The sequence below is a fragment of the Tachyglossus aculeatus genome, chromosome 22 (assembly GCF_015852505.1).
Source record: "Tachyglossus aculeatus isolate mTacAcu1 chromosome 22, mTacAcu1.pri, whole genome shotgun sequence".
NCBI classification, from domain to species: Eukaryota; Metazoa; Chordata; class Mammalia; order Monotremata; family Tachyglossidae; genus Tachyglossus; species Tachyglossus aculeatus.
This window is the reverse complement of record NC_052087.1, coordinates 54,341,397-54,362,321: the sequence shown is the minus strand read 5'-3', so window position 1 is coordinate 54,362,321 and position 20,925 is coordinate 54,341,397. Positions and strand designations below refer to the sequence as shown.

General features: G+C 48.2%; 1 protein-coding gene across 1 annotated transcript in view; it reads right to left on the bottom strand.

Annotated features, from left to right (window-relative positions):
- PNPLA2 (patatin like phospholipase domain containing 2) overlaps window positions 1-20,925 on the bottom strand; it is a 61,121-nt gene that overhangs the window by 16,895 nt on the left and 23,301 nt on the right. The window contains exons 4-5 of the mRNA XM_038764976.1: window positions 8,569-8,778; window positions 3,276-3,336 (exon numbers count right to left, since the gene is read on the bottom strand). Coding sequence (XP_038620904.1) covers window positions 3,276-3,336; window positions 8,569-8,778 — 271 coding nt within the window. The remainder of the gene's footprint in view (window positions 1-3,275; window positions 3,337-8,568; window positions 8,779-20,925) is intronic.

Here is a 20,925-nt window from a genome sequence, read left to right as displayed (position 1 = left end):
TTAATTTTTAAATGGTATTTTTAAACGTTTACTATATGCCAGGCACTGTTCTAAGGCCCTTAGGAGGACCCCCAACCCCTAACCCTAGACACTCTTGCCTTTTTTAATGTTTTTTTTAAAATTAGTATTTGTTAAGCTACACATAGTCCTATCTTATTTTTTTTTTTAATAGTATTTGTTAATTAATTGCCAGGCATGGGACTCACACTGGGAAAGACCCCAGTTAATCAATCAGGCTGAACACAGTCCATGACCCCCACGGGAGGCTCACAGTCTTAATCCCCTTGATCCAGATGAGGTAACTGAGGCCCAGCGAAGTGACTTGCCAACTTGTACTTCCCAAGCGCTTAGTCCAGTGCTCTGCACACAGTAAGCGCTCAATAAATACGATTGATGATGATGATGACTTGCCCAGAGTCCCACAACAGACAAGTGGCGGAGCCAGGATTCGAACCCAGGCCCTTGCTTTTTCCACTAGGCCCCGCTGCCTCTCTTGAGAAGCGCTTAGTACAGTGCAAGCGCTTAGTACAGCGCTCTGCACACAGTAAGCGCTCAATAAATACGATTGATTGATGGAGAGGCAGCGTGGCTCAGTGGAGAGTCCGGGCTTGGGAGCCGGAGGTCATGGGTTCTAATCCCGGCTCCGCCACTTGTCAGCTGGGTGACTTTGGGCAAGTCACTTCACTTCTCCGCGCCTCAGTTTCCTCATCTGTAAAATGAGGATGAAGACTGTGAGCCCCCCGTGGGACAACCTGATCACCTTGTCACCTCCCCAGCGCTTAGAACAGTGCTTTGCCCCCTCATCCCTCTAGACTGTGAGCCCGTTGTTGGGTAGGGACCGTCTCTATATGTCGTCAACTTGTACTTTCCCAAGCGCTTAGTACAGTGCTCTGCACACAGTAAGCGCTCAATAAATACGATTGAATGAATGAATGAATGAAATAGTAAGTGCTCAATAAATGCTATCATTATTATTATCCTGGCTCCGCCACTTGTCAGCCGGGTGACTCTGGGCAAGTCCCTTCGCTTCTCTGGGCCACAGTTTCCTCATCTGTAAAATGGGGATGAAGACTGTGAGCCCCCCGTGGGACAACCTCATCTCCTTGTATCCCCCGGGCGCTTAGAACAGTGCTTGGCGCATAGTAAGCGCTTGACAAATACCATCATTATTATTATTATTGTCCACATCGGCTGGATGTGGAGGCGGGGGGCGGGGACTTCCCAAGCGCTTAGTCCAGTGCCCCGCACACAGTAAGCGCTCAGTAAATACGATTGAATGAATGACTCCCCACAGCACCTATGTATCTATCTGTAATTTATTGTTTTATCTATTTGTACTAATGTCTGTCTCCCCCTCCAGACTGTGAGCTCGTGGTTGGGTAGGGACCGCGTCTATATGTTGCCAACTTGTACTTCCCCAGCGCTTAGTCCAGTGCTCCGCACACTGTAAGCGCTCAGTAAATACGACTGAATGAATGACTCCCCACAGCACCTATGTACCTATCTGTAATTTACTGTTTTATCTATTTGTATTAATGTCTGTCTCCCCTTCTAGACCGTGAGCTCGTGGTTGGGTAGGGACCGCGTCTATGTGTTTCCAACTTGTATTTCCCAAGCGCTTAGTCCAGTGCTCTGCACACAGTAAGCGCTCAATAAATACGATTGAACGAATGAATGAATTGGGGCGGGCCGGGGAAGCAAACGAGAGCAACGTCCCCTCTACCTATGGGTAGGGACCGTCTCTATATGTTGCCAACTTGTATTTCCCAAGCGCTTAGTCCAGTGCTCCGCGCACAGTAAGCGCTCAATAAATACGATTGAACGAATGAAAGAATTGGGGCGGCCCAGGAAGCAAACGAGAGCGACGTCCCCTCTACCTATGGGTAGGGACCGTCTCTATATGTTGCCAACTTGTACTTCCCAAGCGCTTAGTCCAGTGCTCCGCGCAGAGTAAGCGCTCAATAAATACAATTGAATGAATGAATGAATTGGGGCGGGCCGGGGAAGTGAACGAGAGCAACGTCCCCTCTACCAATGGGTAGGGACCGTCTCTATATGTTGCCAACTTGTACTTCCCAAGCGCTTAGTCCAGTGCTCCGCGCACAGTAAGCGCTCAATAAATACGATTGAACGAATGAATGAATTGGGGCGGCCCAGGAAGCAAACGAGAGCGACGTCCCCTCTACCTATGGGTAGGGACCGTCTCTATATGTTGCCAACTTGTACTTCCCAAGCGCTTAGTCCAGTGCTCCGCGCAGAGTAAGCGCTCAATAAATACAATTGAATGAATGAATGAATTGGGGCGGGCCGGGGAAGTGAACGAGAGCAACGTCCCCTCTACCAATGGGTAGGGACCGTCTCTATATGTTGCCAACTTGTACTTCCCAAGCGCTTAGTCCAGTGCTCCGCGCACAGTAAGCGCTCAATAAATACGATTGAACGAATGAATGAATTGGGGCGGGCCGGGGAAGCAAACGAGAGCGACGTCCCCTCTACCAATGGGTAGGGACCGTCTCTATATGTTGCCAACTTGTACTTCCCAAGCGCTTAGTCCAGTGCTCCGCGCACAGTAAGCGCTCAATAAATACGATTGAACGAATGAATGAATTGGGGCGGGCCGGGGAAGCAAACGAGAGCGACGTCCCCTCTACCAATGGGTAGGGACCGTCTCTATATGTTGCCAACTTGTACTTCCCAAGCGCTTAGTCCAGTGCTCCGCGCACAGTAAGCGCTCAATAAATACGATTGAACGAATGAATGAATTGGGGCGGGCCGGGGAAGCGAACGAGAGCGACGTCCCCTCTACCTATGGGTAGGGACCGTCTCTATATGTTGCCAACTTGTACTTCCCAAGCGCTTAGTCCAGTGCTCCGCGCACAGTAAGCGCTCAATAAATACGATTGAACGAATGAACGAATTGGGGCGGGCCGGGGAAGCGAACGAGAGCAACGTCCCCCCTACCTATGGGTAGGGACCGTCTCTATATGTTGCCAACTTGTACTTCCCAAGCGCTTAGTCCAGTGCTCCGCGCACAGTAAGCGCTCAATAAATACGATTGAACGAATGAATGAATTGGGGCGGGCCGGGGAAGCAAACGAGAGCGACGTCCCCTCTACCTATGGGTAGGGACCGTCTCTATATGTTGCCAACTTGTACTTCCCAAGCGCTTAGTCCAGTGCTCCGCGCACAGTAAGCGCTCAATAAATACGATTGAACGAATGAACGAATTGGGGCGGCCCGGGGAAGTGAAGGAGAGCAATGTCCCCTCTACCTACCGTTTCTCCTCAGGAAGCGCAGTCCGTCCCGGTAGCCCTGCTTGCACATCTCCCGCAGCACCTGCGTGGCACGGCGGGGCGGGGGAAGGAGGGCACAATCAGGGGGCACCCTGGGCAGTTGGGGGGCCGGGGAGGGCGAAGGAGGGGTCCCCCACACCGGGACCCGCTCTTCCACCCGGAGTCTAGATTTGTTTTTTCCCCCCCATTTTCCTAAGGAAGAGATTTTCTCTTAGACTGTGAGCCCCTTTTAGACCGTGAGCCCACTGTTGGGTAGGGACCGTCTCTATATGTTGCCAATTTGTACTTCCCAAGCGCTTAGTCCAGTGCTCTGCACACAGGAAGCGCTCAATAAATACGATTGATGATGATGATGTGAGCCCCTTTTAGACTGTGAGCCCACTGTTGGGTAGGGACCATCTCTATATGTTGCCAATTTGTACTTCCCAAGCGCTTAGTCCAGTGCTCTGCACGCAGTAAGCGCTCAATAAATACGATTGATGACGATGATGTGAGCCCCTTTTAGACTGTGAGCCCACTGTTGGGTAGGGACTGTCTCTATATGTTGCCAGTTTGTACTTCCCAAGCACTTAGTACAGTGCTCTGCACACAGTAAGCGCTCAATACGATTGATGATGATGATGTGAGCCCCTTTTAGACTGTGAGCCCACTGTTGGGTAGGGACTGTCTCTATATGTTGCCAGTTTGTACTTCCCAAGCGCTTAGTCCAGTGCTCTGCACACAGTAAGCGCTCAATAAATACGATTGATGATGATGATGTGAGCCCCTTTTAGACTGTGAGCCCACTGTTGGGTAGGGACTGTCTCTATATGTTGCCAGTTTGTACTTCCCAAGCGCTTAGTCCAGTGCTCTGCACACAGGAAGCGCTCAATAAATACGATTGATGATGATGATGTGAGCCCCTTTTAGACCGTGAGCCCACTGTTGGGTAGGGACTGTCTCTATATGTTGCCAGTTTGTACTTCCCAAGCGCTTAGTCCAGTGCTCTGCACACAGTAAGCGCTCAATAAATACGATTGATGATGATGATGTGAGCCCCTTTGAGACTGTGAGCCCACTGTTGGGTAGGGACTTTCTCTATATGTTGCCAGTTTGTACTTCCCAAGCGCTTAGTACAGTCTCTGCACACAGTAAGCGCTCAATAAATACGATTGATGATGATGATGTGAGCCCCTTTTAGACTGTGAGCCCACTGTTGAGTAGGGACTTTATATGTTGCCAGTTTGTACTTCCCAAGCGCTTAGTACAGTCTCTGCACACAGTAAGCGCTCAATAAATACGATTGATGATGATGATGTGAGCCCCTTTTAGACCGTGAGCCCACTGTTGGGTAGGGACTGTCTCTATATGTTGCCAGTTTGTACTTCCCAAGCGCTTAGTCCAGTGCTCTGCACACAGGAAGCGCTCAATAAATACGATTGATGATGATGATGTGAGCCCCTTTTAGACTGTGAGCCCACTGTTGGGTAGGGACTGTCTCTATATGTTGCCAGTTTGTACTTCCCAAGCGCTTAGTCCAGTGCTCTGCACACAGTAAGCGCTCAATAAATACGATTGATGATGATGATGTGAGCCCCTTTTAGACCGTGAGCCCACTGTTGGGTAGGGACTGTCTCTATATGTTGCCAATTTGTACTTCCCAAGCACTTAGTCCAGTGCTCTGCACACAGTAAGCGCTCAATAAATACGATTGATGATGATGATGTGAGCCCCTTTTAGACTGTGAGCCCACTGTTGGGTAGGGACTGTCTCTATATGTTGCCAGTTTGTACTTCCCAAGCGCTTAGTCCAGTGCTCTGCACACAGTAAGCGCTCAATAAATACGATTGATGATGATGATGTGAGCCCCTTTTAGGCTATGAGCCCACTGTTGGGTAGGGACTGTCTCTATATGTTGCCAGTTTGTACTTCCCAAGCACTTAGTCCAGTGCTCTGCACACAGGAAGCGCTCAATAAATACGATTGATGATGATGATGTGAGCCCCTTTTAGACCGTAAGCCCACTGTTGGGTAGGGACTGTCTCTATATATTGCCAATTTGTACTTCCCAAGCGCTTAGTCCAGTGCTCTGCACACAGTAAGCGCTCAATAAATACGATTGATGATGATGATGAGTCCTGGGCTTCGGAGCCCCGCAGTGGGGTGGAGGGCGGGAGGGGGTACCCACCCAGGACACGCCGGTGCCCTCGGCCTGGGCAGCTGCCCCCGACAACAGTCAGTCGATGGTATTTACTGAGCGCTTACTGGGTGCAAAACACTGTACCAAGCACTCGGGACAGTATACTAGAAGAATAAACAAACACATCCCCTGCCCACAGCGAGCTCACTGTTTTTGTACATATCTATTTATTTTATTCTGTTAGTATGTTTGGTTTTGTTCTCTGTCTCCCCCTTTTAGACTGTGAGCCCACTGTTGGGTAGGGACTGTCTCTAGATGTTGCCAATTTGTACTTCCCAAGCGCTTAGTACAGTGCTCTGCACACAGTAAGCGCTCAATAAATACGATTGATGATGATGATGATGATACTAAGCACTCGGGAGAGTATACTAGAAGAATAAACAAACACATTCCCTGCCCACAGCGAGCTCACCGTCTACAGGACAGTCTAGAGTCCAGTCAATGGTATCTGTCAAGCGACTACTGTGTGCAAAACACCATACTGAGCACTCGGGAGAGAAGACTAGAAGAATAAACGGACACATTCCCTGCCCACAACGAGCTCACCGTCTAGAGGATAGTCTAGAGTCCAGTCAATGGTATCTGTTGAGCGACTACTGTGTGCAAAACACTGTACTAAGCACTCGGGAGAGTATACTAGAAGAATAAACAGACACATTCCCTGCCCACAGCGAGCTCACCATCTACAGGACAGTCTAGAGTCCAGTCAGTGGTATCTGTCGAGCGATTACTGTGTGCAAAACACTGTACCAAGCACTTGGGAGAGTAGACTAGAAGAATAAACAGACACATTCCCTGCCCACAGCGAGCTCACCGTCTACAGGACAGTCTAGAGTCCAGTCAATGGTATCTGTCGAGCGACTACTGTGTGCAAAACACTGTACTAAGCACTCGGGAGAGTATACTAGAATAATAAACAGACCTATTCCCTGCCCACAGCGAGCTCACCGTCTACAGGACAGTCTAGAGTCCAGTCAATGGTATCTGTCGAGCGACTACTGTGTGCAAAACACTGTACTAAGCACTCGGGAGAGTATACTAGAATAATAAACAGACCTATTCCCTGCCCACAGCGAGCTCACTGTCTACAGGACAGTCTAGAGTCCAGTCAATGGTATCTGTCGAGTGATTACTGTGTGCAAAACACTGTACTAAGCACTCGGGAGAGTATACTAGAAGAATAAACAGACACATTCCCTGCCCACAGCGAGCTCACTGTCTAGAGGACAGTCTAGAGTCTAGTCAATGGTATCTGTCGAGCGACTACTGTGTGCAAAACACTGTACTAAGCACTCGGGAGAGTATACTAGAAGAATAAACAGACACATTCCCTGCCCACAGCGAACTCAAAGTCTACAGGACAGTCTAGAGTCCAGCCAGTGGTATCTGTCAAGCGATTACTGTGTGCAAAACACTGTACCAAGCACTCGGGAGAGTGTACTAGAAGAATAAACAGACACATTCCCTGCCCACAACGAGCTCACCGTCTAGAGGACAGTCTAGAGTCCAGTCAATGGTATCTGTTGAGCGATTACTGTGTGCAAAACACTGTACTAAGCACTCGGGAGAGTATACTGGAAGAATAAACAGACACACTCCCTGCCCACAACGAGCTCACTGTCTAGAGGACAGTCTAGAGTCCAGTCAATGGTATCTGTTGAGTGACTGCTGTGTGCAAAACACTATACTAAGCACTCAGGAGAGTATACTAGAATAATAGACACAGTCCCTGCCCACAGCGAGCTCACTGTCTACAGGACAGTCTAGAGTCCAGTCAATGGTATCTCTTGAGCAACTACTGTGTGCAAAACACTGTACTAAGCACTCGGGAGAGTATACTAGAATAATAGACACATTCCCTGCCCACAGCGAGCTCACCGTCTAGAGGACAGTCTAGAGTCCAGTCAATGGTATCTGTCGAGTGATTACTGTGTGCAAAACACTATACTAAGCACTCAGGAGAGTATACTAGAATAATAGACACAGTCCCTGCCCACAGCGAGCTCACTGTCTACAGGACAGTCTAGAGTCCAGTCAATGGTATCTGTTGAGCGACTACTGTGTGCAAAACACTGTACTAAGCACTCGGGAGAGTATACTAGAATAATAGACACATTCCCTGCCCACAGCGAGCTCACCGTCTAGAGGACAGTCTAGAGTCCAGTCAATGGTATCTGTTGAGTGATTACTGTGTGCAAAATACTATACTAAGCACTCGGGAGAGTATACTAGAATAATAGACACAGTCCCTGCCCACAGCGAGCTCACCGTCTAGAGGACAGTCTAGAGTCCAGTCAATGGTATCTGTCGAGTGATTACTGTGTGCAAAACACTATACTAAGCACTCGGGAGAGCATACTAGAAGAATAAACAGACACATTCCCTTCCCACAACGAGCTCACAGACTAGAGTCCAGTCAACGGTATCTGTTGAGCGCTTAACTGTGTGTAGAACACTGTACTAAGCACTTGGGAGAGTATACTAGAAGAATAAACAGACACATTCCCTGCCCACAACAAGCTCACAGTCTAGAGTCCAGTCAACAGTACCTGTCTCGAGCGCTTACTGTGTGCAAACACCGTACTAAGCACTCGGGAGAGCATACTGGCACATTCCCTGCCCACGGCGAGCTCACAGTCTAGAGGCCAGCCTAAAGCCCAGTCAGTCAGCGGTATTTATCAAGCGCTTACTGTGTGCAGGGCACTGTACTAAGCGCTTGGGGGAGGACAATACAGCAGTAAGGCCGACGCGGTCCCCGCCCACGCACGGTGGGCTTTCAGGCTGGAGTTGGAGCTTCGAGCTCCAGCAGCGTGGCTCAGTGGAAAGAGCCAGGCTTTGGGGTCAGAGGTCACGGGTTCGAATCCCGGCTCCGCCACCTGTCTGCTGTGTGACCTTGGGCAAGTCGCTTCTCTGAGCCTCAGTTCCCTCATCGGTAAAATGGGGATTAAGACTGTGAGCCCCCGCGTGGGACAACCCGATCACTTCGTATCCCCCCCCTGGCGCTTAGAACAGTGCTTGGCACATAGTAAGCGCTTAATAAATGCTATTATTATTATTGTTATTATTATTTCCGCCGCCATCCCGGGGGGGGCTCACCATGGGCTCGGGCGGGAAGAGGGCCTTGGACAGGCGGTAGAGGTTGCGGAGGTTGAACTGGATGCTGGTGTTGGTCACCCGGAGCTCGTGGATGTTGGTGGAACTGTCCTGGGGGCAGATGTCGCTCTCCCCCGAGAACGGGGACACCGTGATCGTGTTCTTCAGCTCGTACAGAGGCAGGTTGTCCGAGATGCCGCCGTCCACATAGCGCTGCGTCAGTTGGTGGTGGGGGAAACTGAGTCAGGGGGGCCGGCGGGGAGCCGCTGCCCACGTCCGGAGCAAGCGTCACCAGCCGAACGGGCACCCCTCCCCGCCCCCTCCTGTTATTAATAATAGTAATCATCATCATCATCAATCGCATTTATTGAGCGCTTACTACGTGCAGAGCACTGTACTAAGCGCTTGGGAAGTACAAATTGGCAACATCTAGAGACAGTCCCTACCCAACAGCGGGCTCACAGTCTAAAAGGGGGAGACAGAGAACAAAACCAAACATACTAACAAAATAAAATAAATAGATAATAGATACATTAGTAATGATGATTCATTGATGATGATGATGATGATGATACTATGTGCTCTGCACATAGTAAGCGCTCAATAAATACTATTGATGATGATGATTCTTGCTAAGCGCTTACAAGCACTGTTCTAAGCGCTGGGGAATCAATCAATCGATCAATTGTATTCATTGAGCGCTTACTGTGTGCAGAGCACTGGACTAGGCGCTTGGGAAGTCCAAGTTGGCAACATTCATTCATTCAGTCGTATTTACTGAGCGCTTACTGTGTGCAGAGCACTGGACTAAGCGCTTGGGAAGTCCAAGTTGGCAGCATTCATTCTTTCAGTCGTATTTATTGAGCGCTTACTGTGTGCAGAGCACTGGACTAAGCGCTTGGGAAGTCCAAGTTGGCAGCATTCATTCATTCAGTCGTATTTATTGAGCGCTTACTGTGTGCAGAGCACTGGACTAAGCGCTTGGGAAGTACAAGTTGGCAACATATAGAGGCAGTTCCTACCCAACATTGGGCTCACAGTCTAGAAGGGGGAGACAAGGGGAAGCAGTGTGGCTCAGTGGGAAGAGCCCGGGCTTGGGAGCCTGAGGTCATGGGTTCAAATCCCGGCTCCGCCACTTGTCAGCTGTGTGACTTTGGGCAAGTCACTTAACTTCTCTGAGCCTCCGTTCCCTCATCTGTAAAATGGGGATTAAGACTGTGAGCCCCCCGTGGGATAACCTGATCACCTAGTAACCTCCCCAGAGCTTAGAACAGTGCTTTGCACATAGTAAGCGCTTAACAAATGCCATTATTATTATTATTATTATTATTATTTGGAGTCAGAGGTCACGGGTTCAAATCCCGGCTCCGCCACTTGTCAGCTGTGTGACTTTGGGTAAATCACTTAACTTCTCTGGGCCTCAGTTCCCTCATCTGCAAAATGGGGATGAAGACTGTGAGCCCCCCGTGGGACAACCTGATCACCTTGTAACCTCCCCAGCGCTTAGAACAGTGCTTTGCACATAGTAAGCGCTTAACAAATGCCTTCATTATTATTATTATTATTATATACAAGTTAATCGGGTTGGACACAGTCCCTGTCCCACCTGGGGCTCATACTTTTCACCCCCATTTTCCAGATGAGTGAACTGAGGCCCAGAGAAGTGAATAGTCTTGCCCAAGATCCCACAACAGACCAGAGAAGCAGCGTGGCTCAGTGGAAAGTGTACGGACTTTGGAGTCAGAGGTCATGGGTTCAAATCCCGGCTACACCACTTGTCAGCTGTGTGACTTTGGGCAATTCACTTAATTTATCTGTGCCTCAGTTCCCTCATCTGTAAAATGGGGATTAAGATTGTGAGCCCCACGTGGGAGAACCTGACCACCTTGTAGCCTCCCAGCACTTAGAAGAGTGCTTTGCACATAGTAAGCACTTAACAAATGTCATTATTATTATTATATACAAGTTAATCGGGTTGGACGCAGTCCCTGTCCCACCTGGGGCTCATACTTTTCACCCCCATTTTACAGATGAGGTCACTGAGGCTCAGAGAAGTGACATGCCCAAGGTTCCACAGCAGACAAGTGGCAGAGCGGGGATTGGAATCCACAAGCTTCTGACTAGCCAGGCCTGTGCTTTAACCACTACACAGTACAGCTTTTCTGTCATTAATAATAATAATAATAATAATAATAATTGTGGTATCAAGCGCTTACTATGTTCCAGGCACTGTACTAAGCACTGGGGTGGATACAAGCAAATTGGTTTGGACACAGCCCAACTGGGGGCTCCCAGCCTCAATCCCCATTTTCCAGATGAGTGAACTGAGGCCCAGAGAATAATAACAATAATAATATTGGTATTTGTTAAGCACTTACTCTGTGCAAAGCACTGTTCTAAGCGCTGGGGCAGAACACAAGGAGATGAGGTTGTCCCACGTGGGGCTCACAGTCTTAATCCCCATTTTCCAGATGAGGGAACTGAGGCCCAGAGAAGTGACTAGACCTGCCCAAGGTCACACAGCAGACAACCCCCTCCCAGCCCCACAGCACTTCTGTACGTATTGGTCATTTTATTTATTTGTATTCATGTCTGTCACCCCCTCTCTGGACTGTAAAGCTCGCTGTAGGCGGGGAATGTGCTGTTTATTGTTATAGTGCGCTCTCCCAAGCACTTGGTACAGTGCTCTGCACACCGTAAGCGCTCAATAAATACCACTGACCGCCTGACTAAAGGTCTCGTCTATCTCATCGCCGACCTCTCGCCCACATCCTGCCTCTGGCGTGGAACGCCCTGCCTCCTCATATCCGACTGACAATTCCTCTCCCCTCCTTCAGAGTGTTCATTCATTCATTCATTCATTCAATCGTATTTATTGAGCGCTTACTGTGTGCAGAGCACTGGACTAAGCGCTTGGGAAGTACACTGTTATCCAACGCCCATCTCCTCCAAGAGGCCCTCCCAGACTAACCCCCCCCTTTTCCTCTTCTCCCACTCCCTTCTGCATCGCCCTGACTTGATGGGGTAAGACCCCCATAATGGGCAGGAGGCCCATCTCCTCCAAGATGCCTTCCCTGATTAAGCCCTCCCGTCCTCCTCCCCCGCATTTATGTCCATATCTGTTATTTCTTCCTTCCTTCCTCTCCCCCTCGCCCCCCCTCCATCCCCCCATCTCCACAGCACCTGTATATATGTATATGTGTTTGTACATATTTATTACTCTATTTATTTATTTATTTTACTTGTACCTATCTAGTCTATTTATTTTATTTTGTTACTATGTTTGGTTTTGTTCTCTGTCTCCCCCTTTTAGACTGTGAGCCCACTGTTGGGTAGGGACTGTCTCTAGATGTTGCCAATTTGTACTTCCCAAGTGCTTAGTACTGTGCTCTGCACATAGTAAGCGCTCAATAAATACGATTGATGATGACGATTGATGATGACTTGCTCCCTTTATTCGTCCCCCCCCCACCATCCCCACAGCACCTATTTCCCTATCATTTCTTTCTTTCTATTCTATTTCTTTCCATTCATGTCTGTCCCCCTCTAGACTGTCAGCTCGTGGGCAGGGAATGTATCTGTTCGTTGCACTGTCCTCTCCCAAGCACTTAGTACAGCGCTCAGCACACAGTAAGCGCTCAATAAATACGATTGAATGAATGAATGAATACGATTGACCCCCAGGGAGTCCTCTCCCCCTCGTCCCCCTCTCCATCCCCCCCATCTTACCTCCTTCCCTTCCCCACAGCACCTGTATATATGTTTGTACATATTTATTACTCATTTATTTATCTTACTTGTACATATCTACTCTATTTATTTTATTTTGTTAGTATGTTTGGTTTTGTTCTCTGTCTCCCCCTTCTAGACTGTGAGCCCGCTGTTGGGTAGGGACCGTCTCTAGATGTTGCCCACTTGTACTTCCCAAGCGCTTAGTCCAGTGCTCTGCACACAGTAAGCGCTCAATAAATACGATTGATTGATTGATTACTCTATTTATTTATTTCTTTTACTTGTACATATCTATTCTATTTATTTTATTTGGTTAGTATGTTTGGTTTTGTTCTCTGTCTCCCCCTTCTAGACTGTGAGCCCGCTGTTGGGTAGGGACCGTCTCTATGTGTTGCCGACTTGTACTTCCCAAGCGCTTAGTCCGGTGCTCTGCACACAGTAAGCGCTCAATAAATACGATTGATTGATTGATTGAAGGTCAAAAGCTCCCCAGCCCGGAGCGGTAAAACCCTGTAAGGAGAGACATGGGCGAGGGGCAGCCAGGACAGGCGAGGGGGCATTTCAGAGCCTTTCTGAGAAGCAGGGAAGGGGGTATGTGTGTATTTTGGGGGGTTGGGGATGGAGAGGCGGGTGCCCTTTTGTAAGTACAACAACTCCTCACCTCCCCTTCCTGCTTGTCACCTCCACCCCATTGCTATTATTATCTCACTTTTGTAACCAGAGTCAAAAAACAGGACAAGTCAGCGTCACGCGGCCTTTGCCCGCTGCCAGGGGCGGGAAGGTTGGCAGTGAGCGGTCAGGCGGAGGGAATCCTCCCCCTCCCCTCAATCAATCAATCAATCAATCGTATTTATTGAGCGCTTACTGTGTGCAGAGCATCATCATCATCAATCGTATTTATCGAGCACTTACTGTGTGCAGAGCACTGGACTAAGCGCTTGGGAAGTCCAAGTTGGCAACATAGAGAGACAGTCCCTAACCAACAGTGGGCTCCCAGTCTAAAAGGGGGAGACGGAGAACAAAACCAAACATATTAACAAAATAAAATAAATAGAATAGATATGTACAAGTCAAATAAATAGAGTAACAAATATGTACAAACATATATACATCATCATCATCATCATCGATCATATTTATTGAGCGCTTACTGTGTGCAGAGCACTGGACTAAGCGCTTGGGAAGTCCAAGTTGGCAACATAGAGAGACAGTCCCTAACCAACAGTGGGCTCCCAGTCTAAAAGGGGGAGACGGAGAACAAAACCAAACATATTAACAAAATAAAATAAATAGAATAGATATGTACAAGTCAAATAGAGTAAAAAATATGTACAAACATATATACATCAACATCATCATCATCAATCATATTTATTGAGCGCTTACTGTGTGCAGAGCACTGTACTAAGCACTTGGGAAGTCCAAGTTGGCAACATAGAGAGACAGTCCCTACCCAACAGTGGGCTTCCAGTCTAAAAGGGGGAGACGGAGAACAAAACCAAACATACTAACAAAATAAAATAAATAGATTAGATATGTACAAGTAAAATTAATAAATAAATAGAGTAACAAATCTGTACAAACATATATACATACAAACAGGTCCTGTGGGGAAGGGAAGGAGGTAAGATGGGGGGATGGAGAGGGGGATGAGGGGGAGAGGAAGGAAGGGGCTCAGTCTGGGAAGGCCTCTTCCCACTGTACTAAGCGCTCAAAACACACCCACCCCCAACCGCGACCGGCTCGGGGAAGGCGAGCTTGGGCGGGGGGCATGGAGAGACCACCCCCCGACACACCGCAGCCTCAGCCCAAGCTCCCCCCAAAACTTCCCGCTGGGCAAGGTGGGCAGCGCCAGCTGGGGTGGGCACCTGCCCTGAGAATCAATCAATCAATCGTATTTATTGAGCGCTTACTGTGTGCAGAGCACTGTACTAAGCGCTTGGGAAGTCCAAGTTGGCAACATATAGAGACAGTCCCTACCCAACAGTGGGCTTACAGTCTAAAAGGGGGAGACAGAGAACAAAACCAAACATACTAACAAAATAAAATAAATAAAATGTACTAAATGGGGGGTTCTGGGGTTCAGGCCACAGTACCGGTGGTATTTGTTAAGTGCTTCCTATGTGCCAATAATAATCATCATAATAATTGCATTTGTTAAGCGCTTCCTATGTGCCAGGCACTGTACTAAGCGTTGGGGTGGATACATGTAAATCAGGTTGGACAGAGTCCCTGTCCCACGTGGGGCTCACAGTCTCAATCCCTAAATGAGGATTAAGACTGTGAACCCCCCGTGGGACAACCTGATCACCTTGTAACCTCCCCAGCACTTAGAACAGTGCTTTGCACATAGTAAGCGCTTAATAAATGCCATTATTATTATTATTATTATTATTATTATTATTATTATTTGACCGATGATGTAACAGACCCAGAGACGTGAGGTGACTTGCCCAGGGTCACACAGCAGATAAGTGGTGGAGAGGATTAGAAACAGGTCCTTTGGAGAAGCAGCGGGGCTCAGTGGAAAGAGCCCGGGCTTGGGAGTCGGAGGTCGTGGGTTCTAATCCCGGCTCCGCGATTTATCAGACTTTGGGCAAGTCACTTCACTTCTCTGTGACCTCATCTGTAAAACGGGGATGAAGACCGCGAGCCCCACGTGGGACAACCTCGTTACCTTGAATCTACTCCAGCGGTTAGAACAGTGCTTGGGACATAGTGAGCGCTTAACAAAATACCATTATTATTATTATTGTTATTATTATTCTGCCTCCAGGCCCATGCTCTATCCACTATGTCACGCTACTGCTCACTGTACTAACTATTGGGGTAGATACAAGATCATCAGGTCTCTCATGGGGCTCATGGTCTAAGTAGGAAAAGGAGGAGGTATTGAATCCCCATTTTACAGATGAAGAAACTGAGGCCTAGAGAAGCAAAGGGACTTGCCCAAGGTCACACCAGACGAGCGGCAGAGCCGGGATTATAATAATAATAATAATAATAATGATGGCATTTATTAAGCCTCTAGACTTAGACCCTCATTAGACCCTCTTAGGCTTAGACTTAGCCTAAGACCCTCTAGACTGTGAGCCCACTGTTGGGTAGGGACTGTCTCTATATGTTGCCAACTTGTACTTCCCAAGCGCTTAGTACAGTGCTCTGCACACAGTAAGTGCTCAATAAATAGGATTGATTGATTGATTGACTGATTAAGCGCTTACTATGTGCAAAGCACTGTTCTAAGCGCTGGGGAGGACACAAGGTGATCAGGTTGTCCCACGTTGGGCTCACAGTCTTCATCCCCATTTTACAGATGAGGTAACTGAGGCCCAGAGAAGTGAAGTGACTTGTCCGAAGTCACACAGCTCACAGTTGGCGGAGCCGGGATTTGAACCCGTGACCTCTGACTCCAAAGCCCGGGCTCTTTCCACTGAGCCACGCTGCTTTTTCTGGACTCTATTTATTTATTTATCTTACTTGTACATATCTGTTCTATTTATTTCATTTTGTTAGTATGTTTGGTTTTGTTCTCTGCCTCCCCCTTTCAGACTGTGAGCCCACTGTTGGGTAGGGACTGTCTCTAGATGTTGCCAACTTGGACTTCCCAAGCGCTTAGACCAGTGCTCTGCACACAGTAAGCGCTCAATAAATATGATTGATTGATTGATTGATTGATTGATTGATTGGAGTTTCATGAGAGCAGGGCCCAGCCCCTATTCCAAGCTTCTAGGCTAGTAATTCAGATCCCTGGGCCCACCTTTGGGTAGGGAACGTCTCTATATGTTGCCAACTTGGACTTCCCAAGCGCTTAGTCCAGTGCTCTGCACACAGTAAGCGCTCAATAAATACGACTGATTGATTGATTGGAACCCAGGGCAAGGTTATTGCACATAGTAAGCGCTTAATAAATGCTATCATTATTATTATCTCTAGAGGAGACAGACTGTGAGCCCGTTGGTGGGTAGGAGAACAAAACCAAACATACTAACAAAATAAAATAAATAGAATGGATATGTACAAGTAAAATAAATCAACAAATAAATAGAGTAATGAATATGTACAAACATATATACATATATACAGCGCTTAGAACAGTGCTTTGCACATAGTAAGCGCTTAATAAATGCTATCATTATTATTATCTCTAGAGGAGATAGACTGTGAGCCCGTTGGTGGGTAGGGATCGTCTCTATCTGTTGCCAAATGGTACTTTCCAAGCGCTTAGTTCAGTGCTCTGCACACAGTAAGCGCTCAATAAATATGAGTGAATGAATGAATGAATGAAAATCCACCCGCGTATCCAACCCCATTCCTTCGCACCTTATCACCCGGTGCTTAGTACGGTGCCTGGCACACAGTAAGCGCTTAACAAATACCACAATTATTATTCTCAAAGCACCTACCCCCTCCTCTGTTCCCTCCCTGCTGCCATCTTCAACTGTTCACACGCCAACGGCTTCTTCTACTCCGTTTTAAAAAACACCTAAAAAACCCCCCTCCCCTGACCCCACGGCTCCCTCCGATTATCGCCCCATCTCCCTCCTCCCACTCCTCTCCAAAACGCTTGGGCGAGTTGCCTAAAAGAGAAGCAGCGTGGCTCGGCGGAAAGAGCCCGGGCTTTGGAGCCGGAGGTCGTGGGTTCGAATCCCGGCTCCACCACAAGTCTGCTGTGTGACCTTGGGCCAGTCACTTCACTTCTCTGAGCCTCAGTTACCTCATCTGTAAAAACGGGGATTAAGACTGTGAGCCCCACGTGGGACAACTTGATCACCCTGTATCCCCCCCAGCGCTTAGAACAGTGCTTTGCACATAGTAAGCGCTTAACAAATGCCAACGTTATTATTATTATTTGGAGCCAGAGGTCGTGGGTTCGAATCCCGGCTCCACCACAAGTCTGCTGTGTGACCTTGGGCCAGTCACTTCACTTCTCTGAGCCTCAGTTACCTCATCTGTAAAAACGGGGATTAAGACCGTGAGCCCCACGTGGGACAACTTGATCACACTGTATCCCTCCCCAGCGCTTAGAACAGTGCTTTGCACATAGTAAGCGCTTAACAAATGCCAACGTTATTATTATTATTTGGAGCCAGAGGTCGTGGGTTCGAATCCCGGCTCCACCACAAGTCTGCTGTGTGACCTTGGGCCAGTCACTTCACTTCTCTGAGCCTCAGTTACCTCATCTGTAAAAACGGGGATTAAGACTGTGAGCCCCACGTGGGACAACTTGATCACCCTGTATCCCCCCCAGCGCTTAGAACGGTGCTTTGCACATAGTAAGCGCTTAACAAATGCCACCATTATTATCATTATTATTATTATTATCCCGGCTCCGCCACTTGTCAGCTGGGTGACTTTGAGCAAGTCGCTTCACTTCTCTGGGCCTCAGTGACCTCATCTGGAAGATGGCGATGAAGACCGCGAGCCCCACATGGGACAACCTGATTACCTTGTATCAACCCCGGCACTTAGAACGGTGCTCGGCATATAGTAAGCACTTTACAAATACCATCTTTATTATTATTATTATTAATAATCACTATTATTATTACACCCGCTGCCTCAAGTTCCTCTCCGATCTGGCTTCCGTCCCCTTCACTCCACAGGAACCGTGCTCTCCAAGGTCACCGCTGACCTCCTTCTTGCCAATCCCGACGGCCTCTACTCCCTCCTAATCCTCTTCAATCGCTCAGCTGCCTTCGACACGGTGACCAACCCCCTTCTCCTGGAAACTTTATCCAATCTCCGCGTCACTGACACGGCCCTCTCCTGCTTCTCCTCCTATCTCCCTGGCCGCTCAGTCTCTTTCCTCCTCTGCCCCCCACCTCCCTAATTGGGGGGTCCCCTCCAGGCTCAGGTCTGCATCCCCTTCTAGTCTCCATCTACACCCCCTCCTTCGGAGAACTCATTTCCCTCCCACGGCTTCACCTACCATCCCTACTTGGATGATACCCAAATTCTCCAGCCCCGCTATTTCTTTCTCTGCCATCTCGCATCTCCTTTTGCCTCCAGGTCATTTCCACTTGGATGTCCTCCCATCACCTCTAACTGAACCTGTCCACAACAGAGCTCCTCCTCTTCCCACCCAAACCCTGTCCTCCCCCCGACTTTCCCATCACCGCAGACGGCAGCGCCATCCTTCCCGTCCCGCAAGCCCGTGACCTTGGCCTTATCCTTGACTCGTCCGTCTCATATGTACATACATATTTATTCTATTTATTTTATTAATATGTTTTGTTCTCTGTCTCCCCCTTCGAGACTGCGAGCCCGCTGTTGGGTAGGGACCGTCTCTATATGTTGCCAACTCGTACTTCCCAAGAGCTTACTTCCCTCTGCCCATCCGCCAAGCTAGCTCTCTTCCTCCCTTCAAGGCCCTGCTGAGAGCTCACCTCCTCCAGGAGGCCTTCCCAGACTGAGCCCCTTCTTTCCTCTCCCCCTCGTCCCCCTCTCCATCCCCCTGTCTTACCTCCTTCCCTTCCCCACAGCACCGGTATATATGTATATATGGTTGTACATATTTATTACTCTATTTATTTATTTATTTTACTTGTACATTTCTATCCTACTTATTTTATTTTGTTGGTATGTTTGGTTCTGTTCTCTGTCTCCCCCTTTTAGACTGTGAGCCCACTGTTGGGTAGGGACTGTCTCTATGTGATGCCAATTTGTACTTCCCAAGCGCTTAGTACAGTGCTCTGCACATAGTAAGCGCTCAATAAATACGATTGATTGATTGATTATGTACAGTGCTCTGCACACAGTAAGCACTCAATAAATACCATTGAATGAATGAATGAATTCAACCGGTCATCAAATCCTGTCGGTTCAACCCGTTTAGCATCACTAAAATCCGCTTTTTCCTCTCCGTCCAAACTACTGCCACGTTAATCCGGTCACTCGTCCTCTCCCGCCTGGATGACTGAATCAGCTGAACTCCCTGTCTCTCCCAGTCCATACTTCACTCTGCTGCCCGCATCATTTTTCTACAAAAACGTTCAGTCCACGTTTCCCCGCGGCTCTTTAGTGGTTGCCCATCCACCTCCCACCAGACGGAAACTTCTCACCCCCAACTTTAAAGCCCTGAATCCTCTTGCGCTCTGCACACAGTAAGCGCTCAATAAATACGATTGATTGATTGATTGATTACCACACCCTGGGGCTCTCCTACTCCAACCCAGCCCGCACGCTTCGCTTTTCTAATGCCAACCGGCTCGCTGGACTTCAGTCTCGCAGCGTGGCTCAGTGGGAAAGAGCCCGGGCTTTGGAGTCACAGGTCATGGGTTCAAATCCCGGCTCCACCAACTGTCAGCTGTGTGACTTCAGCGCTTAGAACAGTGTTCTGCACATAGTAAGCACTTAACAAATGCCATTATTATTTTTATTATCTATCTCGTCACCAGCTTCTCGCCCCCGTCCTTCCTCCGGCCAGGAACGCCCTCCCTCTTCATATCTGCTAGACAATTACTCTCCTCGACTTCAGAGCCTTATTAAATTATTAATTATTATTATTATTAATTATTAAATTATAATGAATTATAATAATTAAGCACTTAGTACAGTGCTCTGCACATAGTAAGCGCTCAATAAATACGATTGATGATGATGATGATGATTAAATGCACGTCCCCACCCAGAGGCCTTCCCAGACTAAGCCCTCATATCTTCTTCTTCTTCCACTCCCTTCTGCATCCCCCTCGCACCTCAGATCTGCCCCCTTTAATAATAATGATGGCATTTATAAAGCGCTCACTATGTTCTAAGCGCTGGGGAAGTTGCAAGGTGATCAGGTTGTCCCACGGGGGGGCTCACAGTCTTCATCCAAGCGCTTAGTACAGTGCTCTGCACACAGTAAGCGCTCAATAAATACGATTAATTGATTCATCCCCATTTTACAGATGAAGGAACTGAGGCCCAGAGAAGTGAAGTGACTTGCCCAAAGTCACCCAGCTGACAATTGGCGCAGCCGGGATTTGAACCCATGACCTCTGACTCCAAAGCCCGGGCTCTTTCCACTGAGCCACGCTGCTTCCCTTACCTCACCCCTCCCTCAGCCCCACACCACTTACGTCCCTAGCCGGCATTTATTTCTTTCTGTTAGAGAAGCAGCGTGGCTCAGTGGAAAGAGCCCGGGCTTTGGAGTCAGAGGTCATGGGTTCAAATCCCGGCTCTGCCAATTGTCAGCTGTGTGACTGTGGGCAAGTCACTTCACTTCTCTGGGCCTCAGTTCCCTCATCTGTAAAAGGGGGATTAAGACTGTGAGCCCCACGTGGGACAACCTGATCACCTTGTATCCCCCCAGTGATTAGAACAGTGATTTGCACATAGTAAGCGCTTAACAAATACCATTATTATTATTATTATTATTATTATGTCTGTCTCCCCCTCTAAACTGTAAGCTCACTGTGAAGAGGGAATGAGTCTACCAACTCTGTTATACTGTACTCTCCCGAGTGCTTAGTACAATGCATGATTGTGTGCAGAGCACTGTACTAAGCACTTGGGAGAGCACGATATAACAATAAAACAGATAAATTCGCTGCCCACAATGAATTTACAGTCTAGAGCGGGAGACGGACAGTCATATAAATAGATAATAATAATAATAATGACATTTATTAAGCGCTTACT